The sequence below is a fragment of the Rissa tridactyla genome, chromosome 2 (assembly GCF_028500815.1).
Source record: "Rissa tridactyla isolate bRisTri1 chromosome 2, bRisTri1.patW.cur.20221130, whole genome shotgun sequence".
Lineage (NCBI taxonomy): Eukaryota > Metazoa > Chordata > Aves > Charadriiformes > Laridae > Rissa > Rissa tridactyla.
Window position 1 is genome coordinate 79323815 of NC_071467.1, and position 20763 is coordinate 79344577.

General features: G+C 37.7%; 1 protein-coding gene across 3 annotated transcripts in view; it reads right to left on the reverse strand.

Moving 5' to 3' along the window:
• The window catches only part of CTNND2 (catenin delta 2), a 679731-nt gene that overhangs the window by 412637 nt on the left and 246331 nt on the right, over window positions 1-20763 (reverse strand). For all 3 annotated transcript variants that reach the window (XM_054191357.1, XM_054191355.1, XM_054191356.1), the window contains one exon: window positions 9340-9452. In XM_054191357.1, the coding sequence (XP_054047332.1) occupies window positions 9340-9452 (113 nt within the window). The remainder of the gene's footprint in view (window positions 1-9339; window positions 9453-20763) is intronic.

Here is a 20763-nt window from a genome sequence, read left to right on the forward strand (position 1 = left end):
TACTGTGCTTAGGCACGTAAATTAGTACTCTGATTTCAGAAGTGCTGGGTTCCAGCTATTACTTAGCAGACACACGTTAGCACAGTGATCATCATCCATCAGCTAGCAATCCAACACCTAGGAAGTCACCAACTATTGATAGGTAAGTAGATTTTTGGAGAAGATGAATGGTGTGGGGGAGGAGAATCTCTGAATGACTTAGCTAAGCTATAAACTGAAAACTGACACAGTAAATAAAGCAGCCAAGTATTCAAACCACATTGTTCATTCTTAGTTGTGGTTGGACAAAGGTTGCTTCAGTTTCTTCTAAGGTTATCCAAATGAAGTCCTTAAGGATTTTGAATGTAACAAAAATACCATCTCTTCAGCTTTTTCTAAGAAAATCCCCCCGGTTTTTTGTTGTTTGGGGTGGTTTTTTAAGGCATTTTTTTTTAATTTATGCCTTTTACTGATAGCAAAGAACTCAAATAATGCAAAGACTTCAATGAAAACATTGTGGTATAACAAACACTTATATATTTTCCCACCATTTTGATCTAATCCAACGTTTCCTTTCAGCTCATTTCATTCTCATGCTGGCTTAGTAGCATTATAACCAAAGATACACGACTACGCAAGAAGAGAGCTGACTTCCTTGTAAAGAACAGTGGGGTTTTTCTCTCTACTACCTTGAAACCTACAGGATGTTTTTACCAGGATACTCCATTTTACCACAAGCCCAGTAATGCATGAAAAGCTTTATACAAGATCTGAAAATATATCAGATAGTACCATGTTTGGTCTTGACAAAAATTCCCCATCAACGTAGATAGATTTGAGTTGCCCCAAAACAACACTGTGTGCACGGCCCACTTTTCATCTTAGTTTTCCTACTCAAGACCCAACATCAATTTTGTACCTGTTCAGGGTTTTTTAAATGGAACTGCCGTCAAATAAGACGCAGTAAAGACTTGAATCAAGTGACACAAATTAATATCAACAGGTCCAGCACAACATTTTCCTTCTGTTCCCCACAGACTGAGGCATTCTAAGGGACAATGATGTTTAGTATCAGTTCCAATGACATTAGCACTGTCCTTCAAAGTAACAGTGCATCTTTGAAGCAAACCTCACCAAGCTTCAGTTTGCATCATGAAGTAGTCTCATGGCACACCAACTGAATAGTTTGCAGAAACTAACCTGGAAAAGGCTCTCACGGACCCCAGCTTTAGTTCAACAACTAACGGCAGGCCAATCCATAGGGCGAAACTGAAGTCTGTTATAAATCCTCTCAAAACTCTTATGATACGGATGCTGTGTTCTCAGAATCACGTGCTTCCGTCTGCTGAGCTACAAGAATTGTGCTGCATTCCTGCTAATGCAGACACAGCTATGAGCTGATGAGGTATGAATGAACAAAAATAAAATAAATAAAAAAAAGGTCCCCTTTCTTTGACTTCTCATTTGACTCAGCTTATCTACTTCTGCAAAGTGAATTATTCTTCACATTTACTAACACTGCTTTTCATGGATTCTGCATAACACTTCTGAGAAAGAGGGAAATTATATATGCTGTATTTACATTTCTTCTGCTCTCAGCTGTTCCTGTTAAACACCAAGATCTACAGTAAAATTTGATGACTGGAAGACAGCATGTTTATTATGGAGTTGGGGGGGGACGACTTGCTAACCTCCTTTTCACTAAGGGAAACCACTTTAAGATGTTCTTCACTGCAAAAGAGCAAGTAAAATATTAAGGAAAAGAATTTTTCTTTTTTGTCATATATTCACAAAACTGAAGACGGAAATCACCTGTGAAGATACTCTGCCCTTAAAATGTTAAAGATTTCTGAATTGCTATAGGATCCCAAACTAGTCAGAATGTTGGGATAGATGTACATAGACCTTCCATAAAGACAAATGAAAGGCTTCTACTGAATTCCCATTTTCCCCACACAACTTTTATTAGAGTAGAAAATAGAAACTTAACATTTATTTAAAAAAAAAATCTCAGAAAACCCCCCCACACCCTCTCCTCCAGACAACTAAAGGTTTATACACCCCACTCTTTAGCCCATGTGTCTTCACAGCTGGGTCCTTGCTTTGTCACTTGGTCTCAGCCAACTGAAGAATGTTTTGAGTTGACTCAAGTCTAGACAGTCGCACTTCGCCCTTAGCAATTTCATTCCATTACTCTGCAGTTTGGCTGGCTGCTCCCTAACGTTCACTGCAGACTGTGTATGAACTCATATACCTTGATGGTCTGTACACAAACTGGGGGTTCCTGCTTGTGATTGCAATTCCTTCTGTACCCTGAATTTTCTGACATCTTCCCTTCTTGACTAAGTTCAGTTGCTCTTCAAGAGTGGAGCAACCTCTGCATCTTTATAAAGGGTTCCACCTGCCCTGGTCACTTATAGCAACATAAAATCATTGTGACATAAAGTGAAAAAAATACCAAAAAAAACCACAAAATGCTGTCTTACCACAACTTGGTAGAATTTGTAGAAACTTGTAGAAGTTGTGAGGAGTGTTTTCAGAAACTCACATTTTAAAAAACCTGCCTACTTTTATTGCCATTTTTTTTTTCAGATAAACTTTTTGATTAATTCAGTTGACAAAAGTTCATCCAAGCATGACTTGTTAAGCTTCACACAATCCACAATGAAGATGAGCAACAGCGTGTGACAAAACTTTAAGCTTATTCAGTTTCTGAACTACTGAGCAAACATACGTTCCAGAACGAGATGAAGTTCTGACCTACAGCATTTGCTGTCAAAAGTTTAGCCAAAATCTTTTCTGTTCACTGGTGAAATGCCAATCATCTTAAAGAACATCACTTTTAAAAATCTGACTACATTTCTTGAATGTAGTAACTATTAATATCATGCTGTTGATTTATGTTTAAAAAAGCAAGTGCAAAATTATACTACTACATTTTCATAAGTAATGATAAAATATTGATCCTTTTTATTTCTGCTCTGAAATAACAGCTGTGCATTTTTTTTTTCTTTTTAAAAATTAACTTTCTAATTTATATTTGAATAAAAGGTTTTTTTAATTTTTGTTAGAAATTTAGAAGCTTCCCAGTACCCCTTGGAGACATCACTGTAACCAAAGCAATGTTAAAAAGTTTAAGACGTTTAACTGATAACATGCTGAGTTGATGAAGAACCACAATGCAGGCAAAACAGTTTTCCAATAATGATGGTGTATAAATTTTAGTTGAAAGTTGCATTATTTCCTAAATGTGACTGTTGACCAAACTCTTTGCACACAAACAACTGTTCTGCTCTCATAACATAATAGAAACATGTCTTTTGGCTCGGAGTCCACACTAATAATACATTTTTCAACTTCGTTTTTTTAATACCTACATTCACAGGCAAAAGCAAACCACGTATTCATTAGTTTAGATTAGAGAGTGTTTTGCCTGAAATACCTGAAGAATTTGATGCCAAAAAATACATAGAATTCTAATACAACTATTTTCCTAGTATTTATGTGGAAATGATAATAAAAAGCACAGCAAAAACTTAGGTGGAAAGAGACCCTGGACATCACCTAGTCTAACCCCAGCTCAAAGCAGGTCCAACTAGATCGGGTTGTTCAGGGCCTTGTAACAGTCATGTTTTTAGTATCTCCAAGGATGGAAACTTGATCAGAATTTTCCACGTTCCAATTTGTGCCTGTCACCTCTCATTCTACCACAATGCACCTCTGAGAAGAGTCTCACCCTGTCTTTTCTACATCCTCCCATTACCTAGTGTAGACAGAAGAAAGACCCCTCCTGATCCTTCTCTTCTGAAGGCTAAAACCCCTTGTTCCCTCAGCCTCATCTCGTATGCCATGTGCTCTAGCCTCCAGCCTTCTTGGCAGCCCTGCACCGGACTTGCTCCAGCATGCTCATGTCTTTCTCGTGCTGGGGAGCCCAAAACTGGTTACGGTACTTGAGATGTAGCCTCACGAGTTCCAAATATAAGGGAGGATTCACTTGCTGACTGAATCAATCTGCTGACTACACTTCTGCTACCGCAGCCCAGGGTGTAGCTGGCCTCCTTTGCTGCAAGGACACGCTGCTGAATCACGTGCAGTTTGTTGTTGAAGAGGTCCTGCAGGTCTTTTTCTGTAAAGCTGTTCTACCTAGACAGCCCCCGGCTGTGTTGTCATGTGTGTTGCACATCCTAGCTGCAGGAATATGCATTTGCTTTCATTTATAAATTTCAAATTCACAAAGTTCCACTCATCCCATTTCTCCAGCCTGTGCAGATCTAGCCTGTGGCAGCTTTGCTTCTACTGGACTACTGGATTTATCAACCCCTAATATTAAATATTTACAAAGACATATACTTCTATAATAAGTAGCCTAAATTAGATCTAACACCCACAGCTGTACAGGAAAACTTTATAACTGCAGTTTTATTTATTTGACCAACACAGTGGAAATTGTCTCCCTATGTCAGAGCACATTTCAGCTCTCTCTTGAATGTTCTTGAAACGAAGGACCTTACAGGTTTATCAGTTAGACTCACTGGATGTTTTTTCAGGGAATTTGCAAAAATTGTATCCTCCTAAGGAAAAGATCAGTTTCCCCAGTCATAAAGTATGAATAACATATGCGTCTCCAAGAGATAACTACACTGAAGAAAGAATACAGAAAGCAGGTAAGCTTTCCATGCAATCCAGTAAATTAGATTATATTTTTGCTACCTGTAAAATGCAGAAACTTTAATATGTTGCTTAGGACACTCATGCACAAATATCACTCTTTTCAGGAAAATTTGCAAACGGCAAATCACTTTTACTAATTTCAGTGGGAGGCTGAAATTCAGTTGAGAAAAATTCTACTGCCTGACCAATTTGCAAACTATAGGTTCAAAGAAGAAGAGTAGGCTATGCTTGAGCTACATTCCTGAGTTCAAACAGTAAAAAATAACTTAAAAAAAAATAAACCGAAGTTGCTCACATGAAACAGTGATAAAGAATGTGAAACAGAAATTTATTTTAAAGTTTTAAGGATTTACTAACAAGTAAGTACAGTTCTTCAATGAAGTCTAAAGGTTGGTTGTTTGTGCGAAGACACAGCTTCCATATATGTCACATGTCTATGCATGCAATCTGTGTTCTTGCTTGTTCAGTCTTTTCATTCTGTGGCACTATTTTGCCTGAATTTTTTCAAAAGAAAACGTGAAAACATGTAGCTGAGTCTTCAAAGTGTCTTGGAGATTTTGTTTTCATCTCTGGAAGGGGAAAAAAAAAAAAAACCACCCTCTCTTTCATCAGCTTCTGTTTTGAGGAACTACATGACGGGGTCATGGGAAACTCATAAATTCGAAATACATTAATATGTGCTTAAAATTACCAGAGACTGAACACCTCAAAGATATGCAGGCAACTAATTGTCCTCCGTACAGACAGGAGTGACAGACTGATGGATCTGGCGCAGAAGCAATAAGCAGCTCAGCCAGAGGGATGGAGCAGTACAGAACACGACTCGGCTCCTCATACAATGTACGATGAAATTTTAATACTCATCAGGCTGAGTAATGAACTGCTCAGAGCTTGCCAATCTGGAAACACTGTGGCATGGAACAGTTCCCTAAGTTTTGTCCTGCTTCATGGTCTGAGCATTTCATTCAGCTTTATCAGAAGCCACTGATTCCCCCTTTTATTCACAGCCAAGAACTTGTTTCTGAAGAGAAGACACTCAAGTACTTTTGGTACAATTCCTAGCGAGCATAGTCCCCTAACCCTCTAAAAAATGACTACCGATCAAAAATACGACAAGGAAAATTTACTTTGGGTATTCTGATGGAACCTAGCTCTGAGATAGGCCAGCACAGAAACGCTGAACACTATTAAAGCTGTGGTGTTTCCTCGCAAGCCCAAAATCAATTCCTTTGAGGTCAGCGAAGAGTTCCATGGACAAACTGAGCATTTGTGTCCCTTCAGTTGAGCAAGACTTGTTGCAATCAGGGCTTTGGATAGAGCAGTCAGCTCTGGCTAATCCAATCTCTTCTGAGCAAACTGGCACATCTACAGGCAAACGTAGAGAGATATCATTTTGTATCACAGAAACTATGAATCCCAGATTCCTTCCTGGCTAGTTAGACCTGCCTCTCACCAGGCTAGCTATGGACCTATACTAGTGTAAAATACAGCAATTCCTGTCATGGATCCAGGCTGCATAATTCTGTGCCGAGTTGCGTTGTGCTGTGCAAATTCACCTCACGCTACTTTCCGGATACCAATTTCTGTGACAAGAAAAAGTTATATAGCAAGTCCTTAAGGACTGAAAGTCGAGCCACGTGGAGCTTCACAGTACAGCTGGATACACAGCGTCTGGGCCATGCATCAAATATGCAGGAGGAGTACAGAAAGCAAAATTAAAGCCAGAAATAACAGCCCTTTAGCATGTTCCTAAAAACTTGGTTTCAAGGGCACAATCTTAAGACATGTAGGAAGACTCCATGAAACTACAGTCCCAAGGAGGTAAAGCCGAGAACAATTTGCCCGGTATCTCCAAAATGAAAGGCACTGTAAGCACTAGTTACATATATTTGCAGTTGTTTTAAGATGTTAGACCAAGGTATGGCAGAAAACATCACTGTAAGCTGTTTCAGCCTGACTAAAATTGCAAATATGGATAGCTGCTCCATTGTACTAGTTTTAGATACTTGGGTACTAACAGACATAGGTAACAAACGTTAACAAGAAAAATTCCTTTTAGAATTATTTTCAAGTGGCAAAAAAAAAAAATAATCTAACTTCCCAATATTAAAATATGCTGATTACAATTAGTCCAGTTTGATTATTCCTTGATAAGGAAAAGCATTTGAATAATAAACTTAGGTGTCATCAGACAACAGTGACATCACTGAAGGATGTATATTCACTTCCACTGGAGACTTACAGGTAGCATTTCACTTTGAATAATGACAGTATTTAAAATAAATGCAATTGATTTAAAGATTGTTTTAAAAAACTCGTTACCAATAAAAGCTTAGTAATAACACCAAAGAGTTCTGATTTTAATTTGTGTTCCGCCAGAAAACCATGATTAAAACAATTAATTATTCAGTAGCTGAATAAAATAAAGAGGGCAAAATCTTCAAATTACCCTGTATCACTAAGAAACTGATTTTTTTAAAGCATTTACTATTTGCCATGAAATTATTCATCACCTTGTTTTAAAGGAGGTAAGTCTAAAAAGCTTAGCTTCACAGGGGGTCACATCTATGAAAAAAATTATTTTTAAGCAAGCCTCTTCTGCCCCCACAGACTCCAAAGTAGTATAAGAAGTTAGACACTTTTTTTCTTAACACGTTATTATTCCACTATATAATTCTTTATCTTCCAGGTCTTTGTCTCACTATACCATGTCAAAAGAACATTCCCAAATCTGATTGAGCACTGGAAACTCATCACAGCAGTCAGACTGGTAGTGAACTTCACTTAATATTTGTGCTACTTCTACTCACTCCCATAACGATTTAGAATTTTTGTAACTAATAGAAAATTGAAGTTCACTTAACATGCATGGGAGAAACAACAACACAACACAAACAATATCAGATGTTATTGATTTCTTCTTTAAATCACTTGCCAAGTCTAAGAACAACTATCTAATTGTAAACTTTCAATGTTATTTTCTGGACAACAGTATTTCAAGTATTTCTAAGAAATACTAAAACGGTTTTTAGTTGAAACACTATAGATTTTAAACTCTTATATGTAAAATATTTCTAGGGCAAACTACAGATGTCAAAAAGTTGCATGAAGTCTCCTCAGTTATTCTAGGTACTAGTTTATTCCACAGAGAGATAAGTAGTCAAAATTTTAAACTTCTCAAAGAACTGTAGTCTCTTAAGAAACAGATAAGTGACCTTGATACCACTGATGACTCAAAAGTATAATATAACTTTAGCAACAGGAAAAGAAGTTCACCAAGAAAACATTTCCTTCCAACTGAGAAATTTCCCAACCTCCATGTCATTGGATGGAATAATCCTAAAATAATAGTATTATTCAAACATAGCTCAGTATTATTCAAACACAGTTCAGATGATAGCTTTTTTGAAATGCAGTCATACCATACTTAAAATTTAAAATGCTGGGGGAGTGCACTTAAGGTGCAAATATAGTACTGTACTGTATTGCCAAATATTACCTACTCTGTGCTTAAATAATTCTAAGTAGTACAGTTTCTCTAATGTTAATATAAATCTGGTTGGTGGGGAAGATTATATAGACTAAAGTAAGATTCTATCTTCAGGAGTTAGTTCTCACTTGATTTATTAAGAATGTTTATATTTAAGTCAACTTCATTTACAGTTTCTGCTGAATTAGTGAAAAAAAGTCTTCTGACTTCTGCCATTTTAATTGAACTGTTACATTCAATATTTTTGTTGCATCTTTGGCATTATACTGAATAATTATTTCCCACTTGTCATGGAAAACAATCACTTATTTGATTGAAGTGTAGCCTGAATTGCTTAAACTGAGGAAGAGTTTCTTCTGGTAGTGATAGGTATTTTTTGTAGCTTTTCTACTAGGATGACACAAAACTTGGCACTAAGCTTGGAATACCATACTTAAGTATTCAAAATATATCACACGTAATACTTCCACCGATAAAAACAAAAGACATACCTATGCAACTTTTTTTTTATCCTTTAAACTCAAGTCATATCACCTGTCATTTATTAGGTTCACCTGAGAAAACAAATAAACTAGTATCAAGGAGCTCAAAACTACAAAATCTTTACTCACACCAAACTGACCAAAAGATCAGCTTCATTTTCTTACAGTTTCTTAAACAATCTTGCCATCATCCAAACAACATACCAGAACAATTTCTTATATTGAAGAAAGCCAATGTTTAAAAAACAGAGAGTGAGTCATATCTTATCATTACATTTTGGTGTCAGGTCAGCAGCTTTAAGTAATCTCTAAAGCTTTTAATACCTTGAATGATGAAATTATGATAAAACAGGTTCACAAAACTTATCAATACATCTCTGCAAATATGAAGCTAAAAAGCTCTGGCTGAAAATTACAGCTGTATTGGTAGCAGAAACAGGAGTTTTGCTATTAATCCATTCAGGCTACAGCAAATCACTGAATTCCAAATGTGACTACTGTTTTGTCACTGGACAAATCAGATACCAAACTGCATGAAATTAAGCCTCTTTTTGAAAATTTGTATTTTGATCTGCTTTTTAAAAGCTGTACTAAAATCTCACGCTCCCTAGCATATAATTTTTTTTACAAGAGGATCATCAATCTTGTTCTCAGTGGTAATTCGTAACAGCAACAAAATGCATTACAGTACAAAGAAATTAACAATTCGTACATTACCTAATGCTGCTCATGCTTCCAGTTTCTGATCCAAGCTTACATCTCTCCAGCTGGCTAGCTACAATTTGACGCTCAGCCTCAAGTTCTCGAGTCAGTCGCTCAAACTGCAGTTCCTGAAAAAATAAATGAAACCATTTGGTTTGACTTCTCTTGAGATTAAGAAGGAATTTCAGTACATAAAATTATAACTTGTGCAAGAACTGTTAATATAATACCTTATAGGAAAGCTTTTTTTTTTTTTTTCTTTTTAAACACATTCGCAGTCCAAATTTTTGTGGCAACACCTACTCATTCCTTCATTCACTCTAATGATATATGTTGTAGAATGAGCTGGTTTATCAGGAATGGAATTTCCAAATACATTAAACAACTTAGGCCTTCGCCAGAATCATCCATAGTTCATGCACACCCCTTAGCAGCACACAAATGTGTTCTTAAAAAGCTGATCTAAGTATGGCCACAAATGAGAATCTGTGTTACTTAAAAAAAGATGCAAAGTTCTGCAGATGATCATGGGTTGACAAAAGCTTTTGTACTCAAAAAGACAACCATCACAGTACGCACTAGTGAAATAAACTAAATTGGAGGTATGTTGTTATGTACTGAATGCAGTTTAATTTCTGCATTTAATGATGTGCAGCAGAAGGGAAACTCAAGTAGTTTTGGACAAAAGCCATGTTAAAAATCCTACCATTAATTGAATGTATTTCCTTTTGTTCTGTCAAGGAAGCCGAACCAGCCCCATCAGATAAGATTTATCCACAGAGCTTATAAATGTACTTCTAAAGAGTTTTTGTTTTTATACACAAGAGATTATTTAATTAAAAGAAAAAAAAAAAAAGACGCAAAACCGATAGAAGTAAAATCCCCACTATTCCTTAAAAACCTCCATTTCCCACATATGGTAGCAGTAGTTCTATCAACTACTAAATTGAAACACTTTTAGGGAATGATGTTTGTTGTAAGTTTGCCAAATGTTGCTGCCCTTTCATTTTGGTCAGTTACATTGAGTCATTTTCACAAGTTAATAGAAAAGCTCTCTCGCCCCTTTTCTTTGGGTTTGTTGAAGGCTGAAGGACAAATATTTTGAGAACCCACTTGTTAAATTATTCCTGTATCCACACAAATGCACCCTCTTCCACCTCTTTCTCCCACTTCTCTTTCAAAAAAAGACCTCCCCATAATGCAGAGGTATGGGAGAGAGTCCCTTGAGTAACTCCCCAGCAATGCCTGCCTAACAGAAAAACAGTACTGGAAATTACTTGGGTTGAGACTTATGTCCACCAAGTACAACTGAAGAACTCAGTATTTGAGAGAAAGGAAGAAATGGCAGGAGTAGAAAGAAGAATTCAAAAGCGTTTGTCCTATCTGCTACCTAAAACTTCTGACCAAGAAGCCAAGGGCAAATGGAGGCATTAAACTTTTAGATCTCTGAAATGAGGCAAACCATAACCACAGTGGAAGGCAGCTGGTGGTTGTTCTACCTAATTCACCTGGATCATTCCCCTTTGTTTCTCTCATTACTTGCATGGAATACCTTCTGTCCTGCACTACGAGTACGGGGCGCGAAGTCCAAGCAGGTTAAGTACAGCACAAAATAGCCGGTGTACACTTCAGTAGGCACTGACTATTTGACAAAGCCTACCTAATTCTGTATTCGTTATTCCAAGCAAGACTATCCGGAGCACAGGAATACCAGCAAGAGTCAGACTGATGTAAAGCACAAAACATCACTGCTCACTGAATGTTAATATTGCATTAGTAATCATAGTTAATGATATTCTCTGCACGTTTTTGTAGCACTCAGAAATGTCTTTTTCACTGTTGTTTGTAGATAGGACTATTAAAAATCACCTAATAATAATCACTTATTTCAGATATGCCTACTTCACAGAGCATTCGTCTCTCACCTAGTAGAATCAATTGTCTGAAAAGCTGAAGAGACCGTTGATCAACTTTCCAAGAGTTATTATTCAGATCCTGGCCTTGTTTGCATAAAATAATGCCCTTACTGCAAAAAGGACTGTAACAGAAATATTACTAAAGTTTTGAAGAACGTAAAATCAAAGTGGTGTAGTATTTGCTACGCTAGCATGCTTGTATCAAAGCATGTAAGCACTGAGAAAATTTGATAGTATAAAATACCAAGCAAAACCAGAGCATTAAGTTTACTTTCGAAATTAAAGCAAAAGCTTTAAGAGCTATTCTGTTCCACTGCATTGTTTAAGTTACTTGATTCTATCACGACAATGGTATGAAAGAACATTTTGATGCCTAGCATATGTTTTCATCTCGCCAGCTTCACCTTCCGCCATCCCAGGGGAGGCAGCTCAGACACGTTTGCCATGGCCTAGCAGAGGGCACTTTTTTTACCAGCCTAGTGAGAAGATGCAGCTGTTCTCATAACGTTACTAAGAGAATGTAAGAATCAAGGACTAACTAACATTCCCAACCGTCCACGCTGTCATTTGCCTTTTCCCAGATAGACAAGCGTAGCTCCTGTGTCCTTTTACTCTAGTAGGTGTGCAAACAACCTCTCTCCAGCTTCCTCTTGTCCATGCTATCCCAAGTCAACTTAGAAATGCCCCCAAACCTATTTTAAATTGAAATACTTTAAAGATTATTTTGTCTTTTTCTTTTCTTCTGCTACCTGGATTGTATATCTTCTTATATATTTTCTATGCTTCATATTCCTTCAGTTAATCACTCTGGTTGACTACTTCCCAGACACTTCTGCATTTTCCCAACTAACATCTTTATGTCGTGATTACTTTGTCTACTGAACACTCCTGCTTATGATTCTAGTCTCCAAAATATACTTTTCTTCTCTTAACTCTGTCATTTGTCTTTCTTTCCTACTTCTTTCTGTTCTCTTCTGCATTGCATCTTTCTTTCATTTCCTAGCACACTTCATGACTCACCCTCCACTAATCTCTTTCAGTCCTACAATACAAATTGCTACTCTAGCAAATGCCCTAAAATGATCAGTTTAAGCAGCCCCTCTCTCTCTCTGTGTCTCTCTCAATAATTGGTCCCTTATTGAGGAAACTCTGCCCTTCTTAAGATGTAGAAATTAATGTTTCCTGGTTTCACTGCCCACGTTATTTAAGTCCTGCCCTGAAGAGATGACTGGAAAAGGACAGTTGTGGGACTGTTCCTCCTCAAGTTGGAAGCAGAGATGTGCTGGATCACTGAAGAAAAAAAATAATCTTGTGTTTTTAATGCATGAAAATGGCTACAATAGGTGAACAGTAACGTCATTACTAGCTTGACTTAATTCCTGCTATTTCTCACTTGATTGTCTTCTGTCAGGTGTCATCAGAAGTTAGGGATGGAAGGAAGGAGATGAAAGGTCAGGAGGTGGGATATGTGAAAGGGCAGAGCCAAACAATTATTACCTCAGAATTATCCTCTACGCTAAATTTACCAAACAACTGTGTTAGGTATTCTCTTGTGTGATGGCAAAGGTGCTGGTCCACAGGGTTGCCTTGTGAATGAAAGAAGAAAAGCAGAATTCAAGTAGAGAGACTATCCCTCTGTATCAAGAATCCCTGGCAGAAAACAAATTAATAACCTTCCTTCTCTTTGTTAGGGAAGCAGCAAGAGTGACTAATATTTGAATAAATCCATATGTTTAGATTTCAAGCAGCTGTCACAGGGCAAGAAGACAGAAACTAGAAATAGTATTTGCTTACATTTTATAAAAATAACTACTGAACCGGACTCCATCATTTGTCTTATTTGTTCTGTTTACAGTCATTTTCACCAGTTCATGCCATGTTGTGTGATCTTCACAGCCTTCTATTATTTATATGAATCAAGCTAATCAGAACATCAAAATTAAAACCAAATTCTGACCCACTGATTATGCAAATCTTGTCAAGACAATTGCAGAATGAAGAACAGCAGAAAATACATTGAAACATCAAGCTTAATTTAAGTAAAGCCACGTCAAGGGCAGCTTCATGGACTGTGCTACAAAGGGCGATGATGCCAAAGCAAATGCACATGCAAAGGCACTGCAAAGCTGAAGTGACGAATCTGGTAGTCCTTAGCACTTAGCACCAGACAGGGTGCGGGAGGGGGAAGCCAACAGAAAGGTTAGAAATAACAATGAGAGCCATCCAGAGAAATCACCCAAGAGAGCAGCTGGGAAAGGGAGGAACTTCCTGATAACTTTATCAAATTGTTTTGACATGATAAAAAGAGTATGTATCTGCCAGGGTCTGAAGCCATTTATATTTAAAAGTGGTATTTGTTCACTACCTTGAGTTCTTTTGTAAAAAATATTCATTATTCCATAGAAGGCAATTGGACATATTTGCCTTTTCAGTACGAGATTTATATTTTATCTACCCTCTGCAGACACCAAAACTTCAAGCATTAAATAAGACTTGAGTAAGGTCATACATTTCACAGTGGTCCAGGAACTGAATAAGCCTGATTGATAGAAATCTTCACAGCTTTCGGACAGGTTATGAACTCTTGAGCTCAGGGCACACCAAGTAAGAGGCTATTTGGTTATTTTTATGCTTTGTATCTGCTGCGTGGTCTGTACTGACCCGTTTGAATGTTGGGAGGGGTAAACCAGATCAAAAGAAATTTGGCTGATATTCAGAGCTGATCTCTGTCCTTTACAATCTTAAAGTTATGCTTCAGTCCTTTCATAGACAGATGTGTATCAATGCTGAGCAAAAGACACAGCAAAATCAGCAGAGATAATAAAAAGCAGCTGATACAAAAAAAGGATCTATCTAAATTTAGGCTGAATAGCCTTGCAGATTTATTGAATTCACGTGAATCTTAAGGTCATAATATTAAAAGAGGAAAAGTGTTTAGCTTTTGACTGTAAATATGCTATACAAAGAGAAATTGGTGCACTGGCGATCATTTGAATCTTCAAATACAGACAAATAACAGCACTGAGCTAAGGCTGGGAATCCCTGGTGAGATGAATGGAGAAAGCCTGATTACAGCTATACAAACAAACAAATCATCTCCTGGACTGAAGTCTTTCACAGGAGCATCCCAAAAGTATATAGGCTGTAGAAATGTACAACATTGGCTCTATCTTGTTCTAACCTACTAAACAAGTACTACTTGTGACATTAATTAAGGTATGTGTATATTGCTATGCATATCCTGTGGCATCATGCATAATTCCATATACTGCACGTCTGTAAACCCCAAGTAAATGCCGTTACTTAGACAACACACCATTCTTAACCTATCGTACCGGACACACATGAGCAGCTAAAATTGGGGCACATACTTCCTGAGGAAAACAGCAAAATCTAGGGAAGTTTAACTTGGTGGAAATCTAGGGACAGCATCAGACACAAACCAGACCTGACAGCCCATTCTGTATCTGGAAGAAAAACATTCTTGATGTTTTCAAACAGAATAAAAACCATCACTAGCAATGTTGTTGCAAGATTAAAAAATCCAAACAACCAACTATTAATAGCTATGACTGCACCTATACACAACTGCAAATTTCCAGGTAACACCAACCCGAAGGAAGCAATTCATACACTGGAGAGCAAGACTACCATTCAGAGGAATCTTGACAAGTTGGAGGAACAGGCCAATGATACTGTCATAAAGTTCAAGAAAGAAAAATGAAAAGTCCCGCACGGAGGATGGAATCCCATGTAACAGTACAGCATCTCCACAGAAAGGACCAAGGGGTCCAGTAGACAACAAGTTGTGACTCAGCAGTGCATTCCTGTAGTGACGACGGCCAACCACTTATTTCACTGCACTAGCAAGAGAATCACTAGCAGAACAAGTAAGTAATTATTCCCTTTCCTTTGGTACTCCTGGCACTGCCATCTTGAGTACACTGCCTGGTTTGGGCCCACCAGGACAAGGGACATGACAAGATTTTGAAGCAAGATCATCAGAGGACCACCAAGACGGTCCGAAGATTGAAGCACACTTTGTATGAGAAGAAGCTGAAGGAATTTGGTTTGTTTAGCATGAAGAAGAAAAGGTATAAGAAGGACCTAATTGCAGACTTTTACTTCTTAATAGGGGATTATAGTGAAGACATCACCAGGCTCCTGACAGAAGTACACAGCAAATGGACAAAGGCAACACTCACAAGTTGCAATGAGGTAAATTCTGACTGGATATAAGGAAAAAAAACTCATCAGCAAATAAACAAAATCCCCAAAACCAAACAACACAGCAAGGGTGGTTAAACACTAGAACAGGTTGCCCAGGTAGGTTGTAGAATCTCCATTCTCGGAGATTTTGAAAGTCTAACATTGAAGATAGACCTGCTTAGAGTAGACCTCCAGAGGTCTCTCTCAACCTAGTTTTTCCGTGATCCTAGAACTGATGAGTTCTGGAAATTTTTCCAAGGCTTTATGCCAATGCCAATCTGTATTACAGATCAGACGCTATCAGACTCTCTGATCATCATCATGCTTACATAAAGACACATTAGACTTGATCTAAGTGCTAGTATTTTATCAGCCTGAACCAGTATTTCTCTAGCTCATTCTGTCACCTGCTCTGAGGGTTTTAGCAATCCCATGCTTCTTTACAAGAGATAAGCATGGCATCTGGGCTACTCTGCATATGGATTACTTATGGGCTAAAGAAGTAGTTTGGTTTATTATGGTGTTTAAAATAAACTATTCCTTCTTTTTTCATGTAAGATTACTTCAAAGAAGTCCCTTTCATGCCTTTAAAAACTTTTATAGAAATCAGACCGTATTTTATTTTCTATTTTTAGGACCCTGATACAAATGAGGTCACAATTGCATTCAGCTGCATGTTTCAGCTCTCCAAGCACACTGCCCTGTTCCTCTGCGAGTTGCAGACAAACCTTGCTCTCTGAAGGCACACTGCCCAATTGCCTGGACTTCTGTTCCTAGGGAAATTGTATTATTTCTTCTCCAACACAATCACCAAAGTTATTGAAATTATCTCCATTTTTCTGTTTCAAATTGCCTGGTCCTTTTTTATCCCATTTTTTCTTCTCTCTGTTTTGTATTCAGCTTTAGTCTTTTAGCTCACTGCTTTCTTCTCCTTCTCACTAGTTTTTGCATCCCTTGCCAACACTCCCAATGGTTTATCACCCACCATGATTGCTGTGCTATTCTACTTCCTCCCATGCAAACTACTTCAGTCTCCAAAGTAATAAAGTGTAAGTAAAAGCCTTGGAGTGTTAGGATAGGATTAGAACTACAAAGAGCTTTCTAATCTCATACCTTTGCTTCTCCTCCTTCAGCAGCAATTTAAGGAGATAAATTGACTTTCTAACTCAATAGCTTTGACTTGCTTTAGGGCTTACTGTTATTAATTGTAAAGCTCAATGTGGGAGCAAAACAAAACCTCAGAGATGGTGGATCTTCTCCAAGGAAAGTGTGAGTGAGAGAGCTGGAGTTCAGTAACAGACCCTGACTCTTCAGTGTTACGATGGCCTGAGCTTGTAATTCTCATTTGCTTCTTACAAAGATTTACTACGCCTAAGTGGAAAAGAAACGAGTAATTCCATTTATGATAGTAGTAGTTGGAGCCTTACTTTGCATGGTCAGCAAATCTAATGTATCAGACAGAACTGTGAACTGATGCCTTTTACCTTGATTTTCCAATACATATCTGTAGGGTCATTTTGTTCTGAAAACAGCAAAGCACAATCCTGTTGCAGCTGGAAGATGCTTTATTATGATGTAAAAATTATTTGTATGGTTTAAAGATATGTGAAAAGCTAAGAAAGTGAAACAATGTGGTTTCAAAAAGTGAAACTTCTAAAAATGTTCTAGACATTGAAGTACTAAGAAAACCTTTTTTGGTTCCGACAACATACTCAGCTTCTGTTCTCCCTTTCTGCTCCAATCTGATCTGTGCTCTGATGGGCATCATGCTAAGATGCTAGCAAGAGCTACAGAGGTGTCAGTACACCCCAATATACGTGGATACCAATAACACACAACACTTTTTGTGCAGTCTATCTACATGTTTAGAGATCTGAAGTCTTCTCCAGTGTTTTATTCACAGGGTTCTCCAGTTCCCTATTTATACATCTCTGAAATAGTTCTCCCTTCCAGAGTTTTGAAGATACACGTCATTCTAGGCATCACGTACAGATGGAGAGCCAGCATTATAAATCATTAGCTTTCCACTTGTCCAGAATGGTCTAAGAGGTCTGAGACATCTAGTCCCTTCCTCTTCTCCTGCTTCCACTGGAGAAATTATTCCGATGAACAATTTTCCCTTTTGATTTTCCTTGCCTTGTAAGAGACTGATTTCTCAGTCCGTACGTGGACTATTAGTGCAGCATATCCAAGAACAGACTCCATAATTTGCAATTATCCTTGAATCTCTGAATTAATTAGGATACTAGATCTGAATATTGCCATGAGTAGCTATTAAAGAGCTAGTCATTAGCATGTTAGTAAGGGATTCAAAAGTTATGTCACTAAGCAAAATGGGCTTTTCTTTTTTTTTCTTCTTAGGGCAAGCTACTGCATGCAAATTAATAACCACAGGATTTTGTTTTTTCTTTTCTTACAACTAACAACATAGAAGCTTGATTTTCTGCATACTTGCAAAATTCAGTTTGCTACATTTACTGAATGTGGATGGACTTTCAAGTAAATAGAGGATTAAAATGAAACTGTAAGGAAATTTGGTTGTAAACAAAAAATTCTAGCAGACAGTATGTGGATTAGTCAAATAATTCACTTATTTCTACTATTAAGTACTACTGGAAAAAAACAGCCTTTCAAATATCACAGGCTAAAAAGTGGAATTCAAAGACTGCAAACCCTCAAGATTTGCACGTTTTCTCTCAAAGATAATTCTGTGGCAGTAGCAGTTAACTTTGATAGCTCCAACTATGCTTTTGAATCTTTCCTCTTTTATTACATCTTTTATTACAAAGAAGAGAACTAGTAAAATAATTAGGCAATTCATTCCTTTTCTGACTACCCTGCAGAAATACCTCAGATTAAGGAAATTCCCAACTGATTCATATTGTTCCTTACGGAAGAGAAAAGCAATTAGTAATGAAAATGTTAGTTTTAAGAAGTATCATTACGATCTTATTCTTCTAATTTCTGGTATGAATAGCTCATCTTTTGAACAAACTAAAACGGTTTTTATAATGAAGTTACAGTCTAAAAATTACCTGTTTGAAAACAAATAGGTAAGGAACACACAGTTCAGGATAACATTAGTAGTATGGACGAAGACAGGGAAAGAGCTTAGAATCCAATTAAATAAACAATCTAATTGAATAAAAAGAACTTGTATGGGTTGACACACTATGGAGTTGGCAGTTCTGGCTGTCCATCAAGACAGAGGCACATTTTGAAAGAAGGGTACAAAATGTGATAGTTCTGGGAATCTTCAACTACCCCTGTAGTTTGTACAGTAAAAAAAAAAAAAGTAACAGAAAGACATGGCACATGGACAGCTGCTTAGGATGCCCACAAGAAAAGATATAATTCTTGACTTGGTCTCAAATAATGCACAAAAGATGTTTTGACATCTTGCAGCTGAGAAGCCACTCTTTAAATGATCATTCTGTGCTCATATCCAACATCCCTACAGAAGGTAGAAAATCTGCCAGTTATGAGCCAAATAAAAAGAGAAAATATGTAACAGAAAGAAATCAAAAAGTTTGTTTAAAGATAAGAGTTAAGTCCTCATAGGCAGCATGGAAAACACTTCACATCCCCATCCTGGAAGCACAGGACCAATGCAATGTGTCAAGAAAAGCTTAAGACATAACAAAAGAAGTTAGCACAACTAAACAGGAGGACAAAGGAAGTCCTGAGAAACAAAAACGCTCTTCCTGAACGCTGAAATCATCTTCAAATGAAGAAAATAAAGGACTACAAACACTGACAGGTTAAATATAAAAAACACAAGACAGCACAATATGGTCCTAAGGGACAAACAGCCAAAAGCATCAAAGCTAACAACAAATCCTTCCTCAAATGCATCAGGAGCAAGAATCCGCCTGGAGAGCATGTAGAGCCACTGGGTGATCAGGATATAAAAGGGTTCATTGAACAGAAACTAAATGAATCCTTCAGAACAGGTTTTGCTATTTCATGGGAAATTCCCATGCTGAGAACTCACTGAGGGAGTCTTATCAGAGGATCTGCCTGAAATTGAAGTGACTGTGGAATAGGTCGTGAAACAAATTGACAAAACAAACAGTAACAAATTGGAAGATCAAATGGTATTCGCTCAAGAATTATGAAGGAACTAGAAAATACATAGCTTAAAACAGATGTAGTACCCGACAACTGAAAGACATCTAATGCCATGCCAACTTCCAGAGAGGTCTATAAGACTACAGAGCAGCAAGCCAGACAGTCATATCAGGCAAATTAGTGGAGACTATAACACAGAACAGAATTAGTGGACACCAATATAAACATGAACTACTTATCCAGGAAGTGTCTCTATGGATAAGTACTTTCTTAAATAGGAGGACTAGAAATAAGTGGTAAATTCTCACAGTTGAAGAAGTCCACATGTGAAGTTCTGGTTCTGTGGTCCACACTGTTCAATACATACATAAATGGACTTAAAATAAGGAGAGAACAACAGGGTGACCAAGTTTGGCAATAATACAAAATTATGTGGGACTAAAGCTGAAGAGCAACAACAGAGAATTTCAGAAGGATGTTTTCACAGCCTGAAAAAGCAAGACAAAATGGGAGATGAAATTCCCTGTAGATCAGTAGAACGTGATCCTCCTGGAGCAAAACTGATACTAACTTCACATGCCCTCCAGCTGCCTGGAAATGCTTCCATGAGTTGCACAGAAACATAGATAGAGCTGACTGGCCTGCAGTTTCCTGAATTTGCCTTTCTGCCCTTTTTGTAGATAACTGTAGTATTTGTTCTTTTCCAGATACACGGGATTTCCCCTTACTTCCAAGACCCTTCAAAGATGTTAGGGAGTAGTTTTGTGATGATGTCAGCCAACTCTCTCAGCACCCTCAGTTACGCCCTGTCAGGTCACACAGGAGTTGTACCTGTCCAGTTTGTAAAGATGGTCCCTCACTTGACCCTCCTCTACCATCACTGGTTTGTTATCTCCTTCATCATTGCTACCTGACAACGTTTTGGGGTCTGACATGACCTGTGAAGATAGGCTGAGTACCTCAGCCTTTCCTGTGCCATTTTTTATTAATTTGATGGCCGTATTCAGCAGCAGACTTACATCTTTCTTGTACTTCTGCTTCCTACTAACATACCTGCAAAAACTTTTATGTTACTCTCGTTATCTTTTGCTAGTTTGAGCTCCAGCTGAGCTATTGCCTTCCTAATTGCACCTCTGCACACTGAAGCAGTATTTCCATATTCCTCTTTGGGAGTTTGCCCCCTTTTGCACTGTTCAAGTGCTTCTTTTTTCATTTGAGCTCTCTTAGTAGTTTGGTGGTTTTC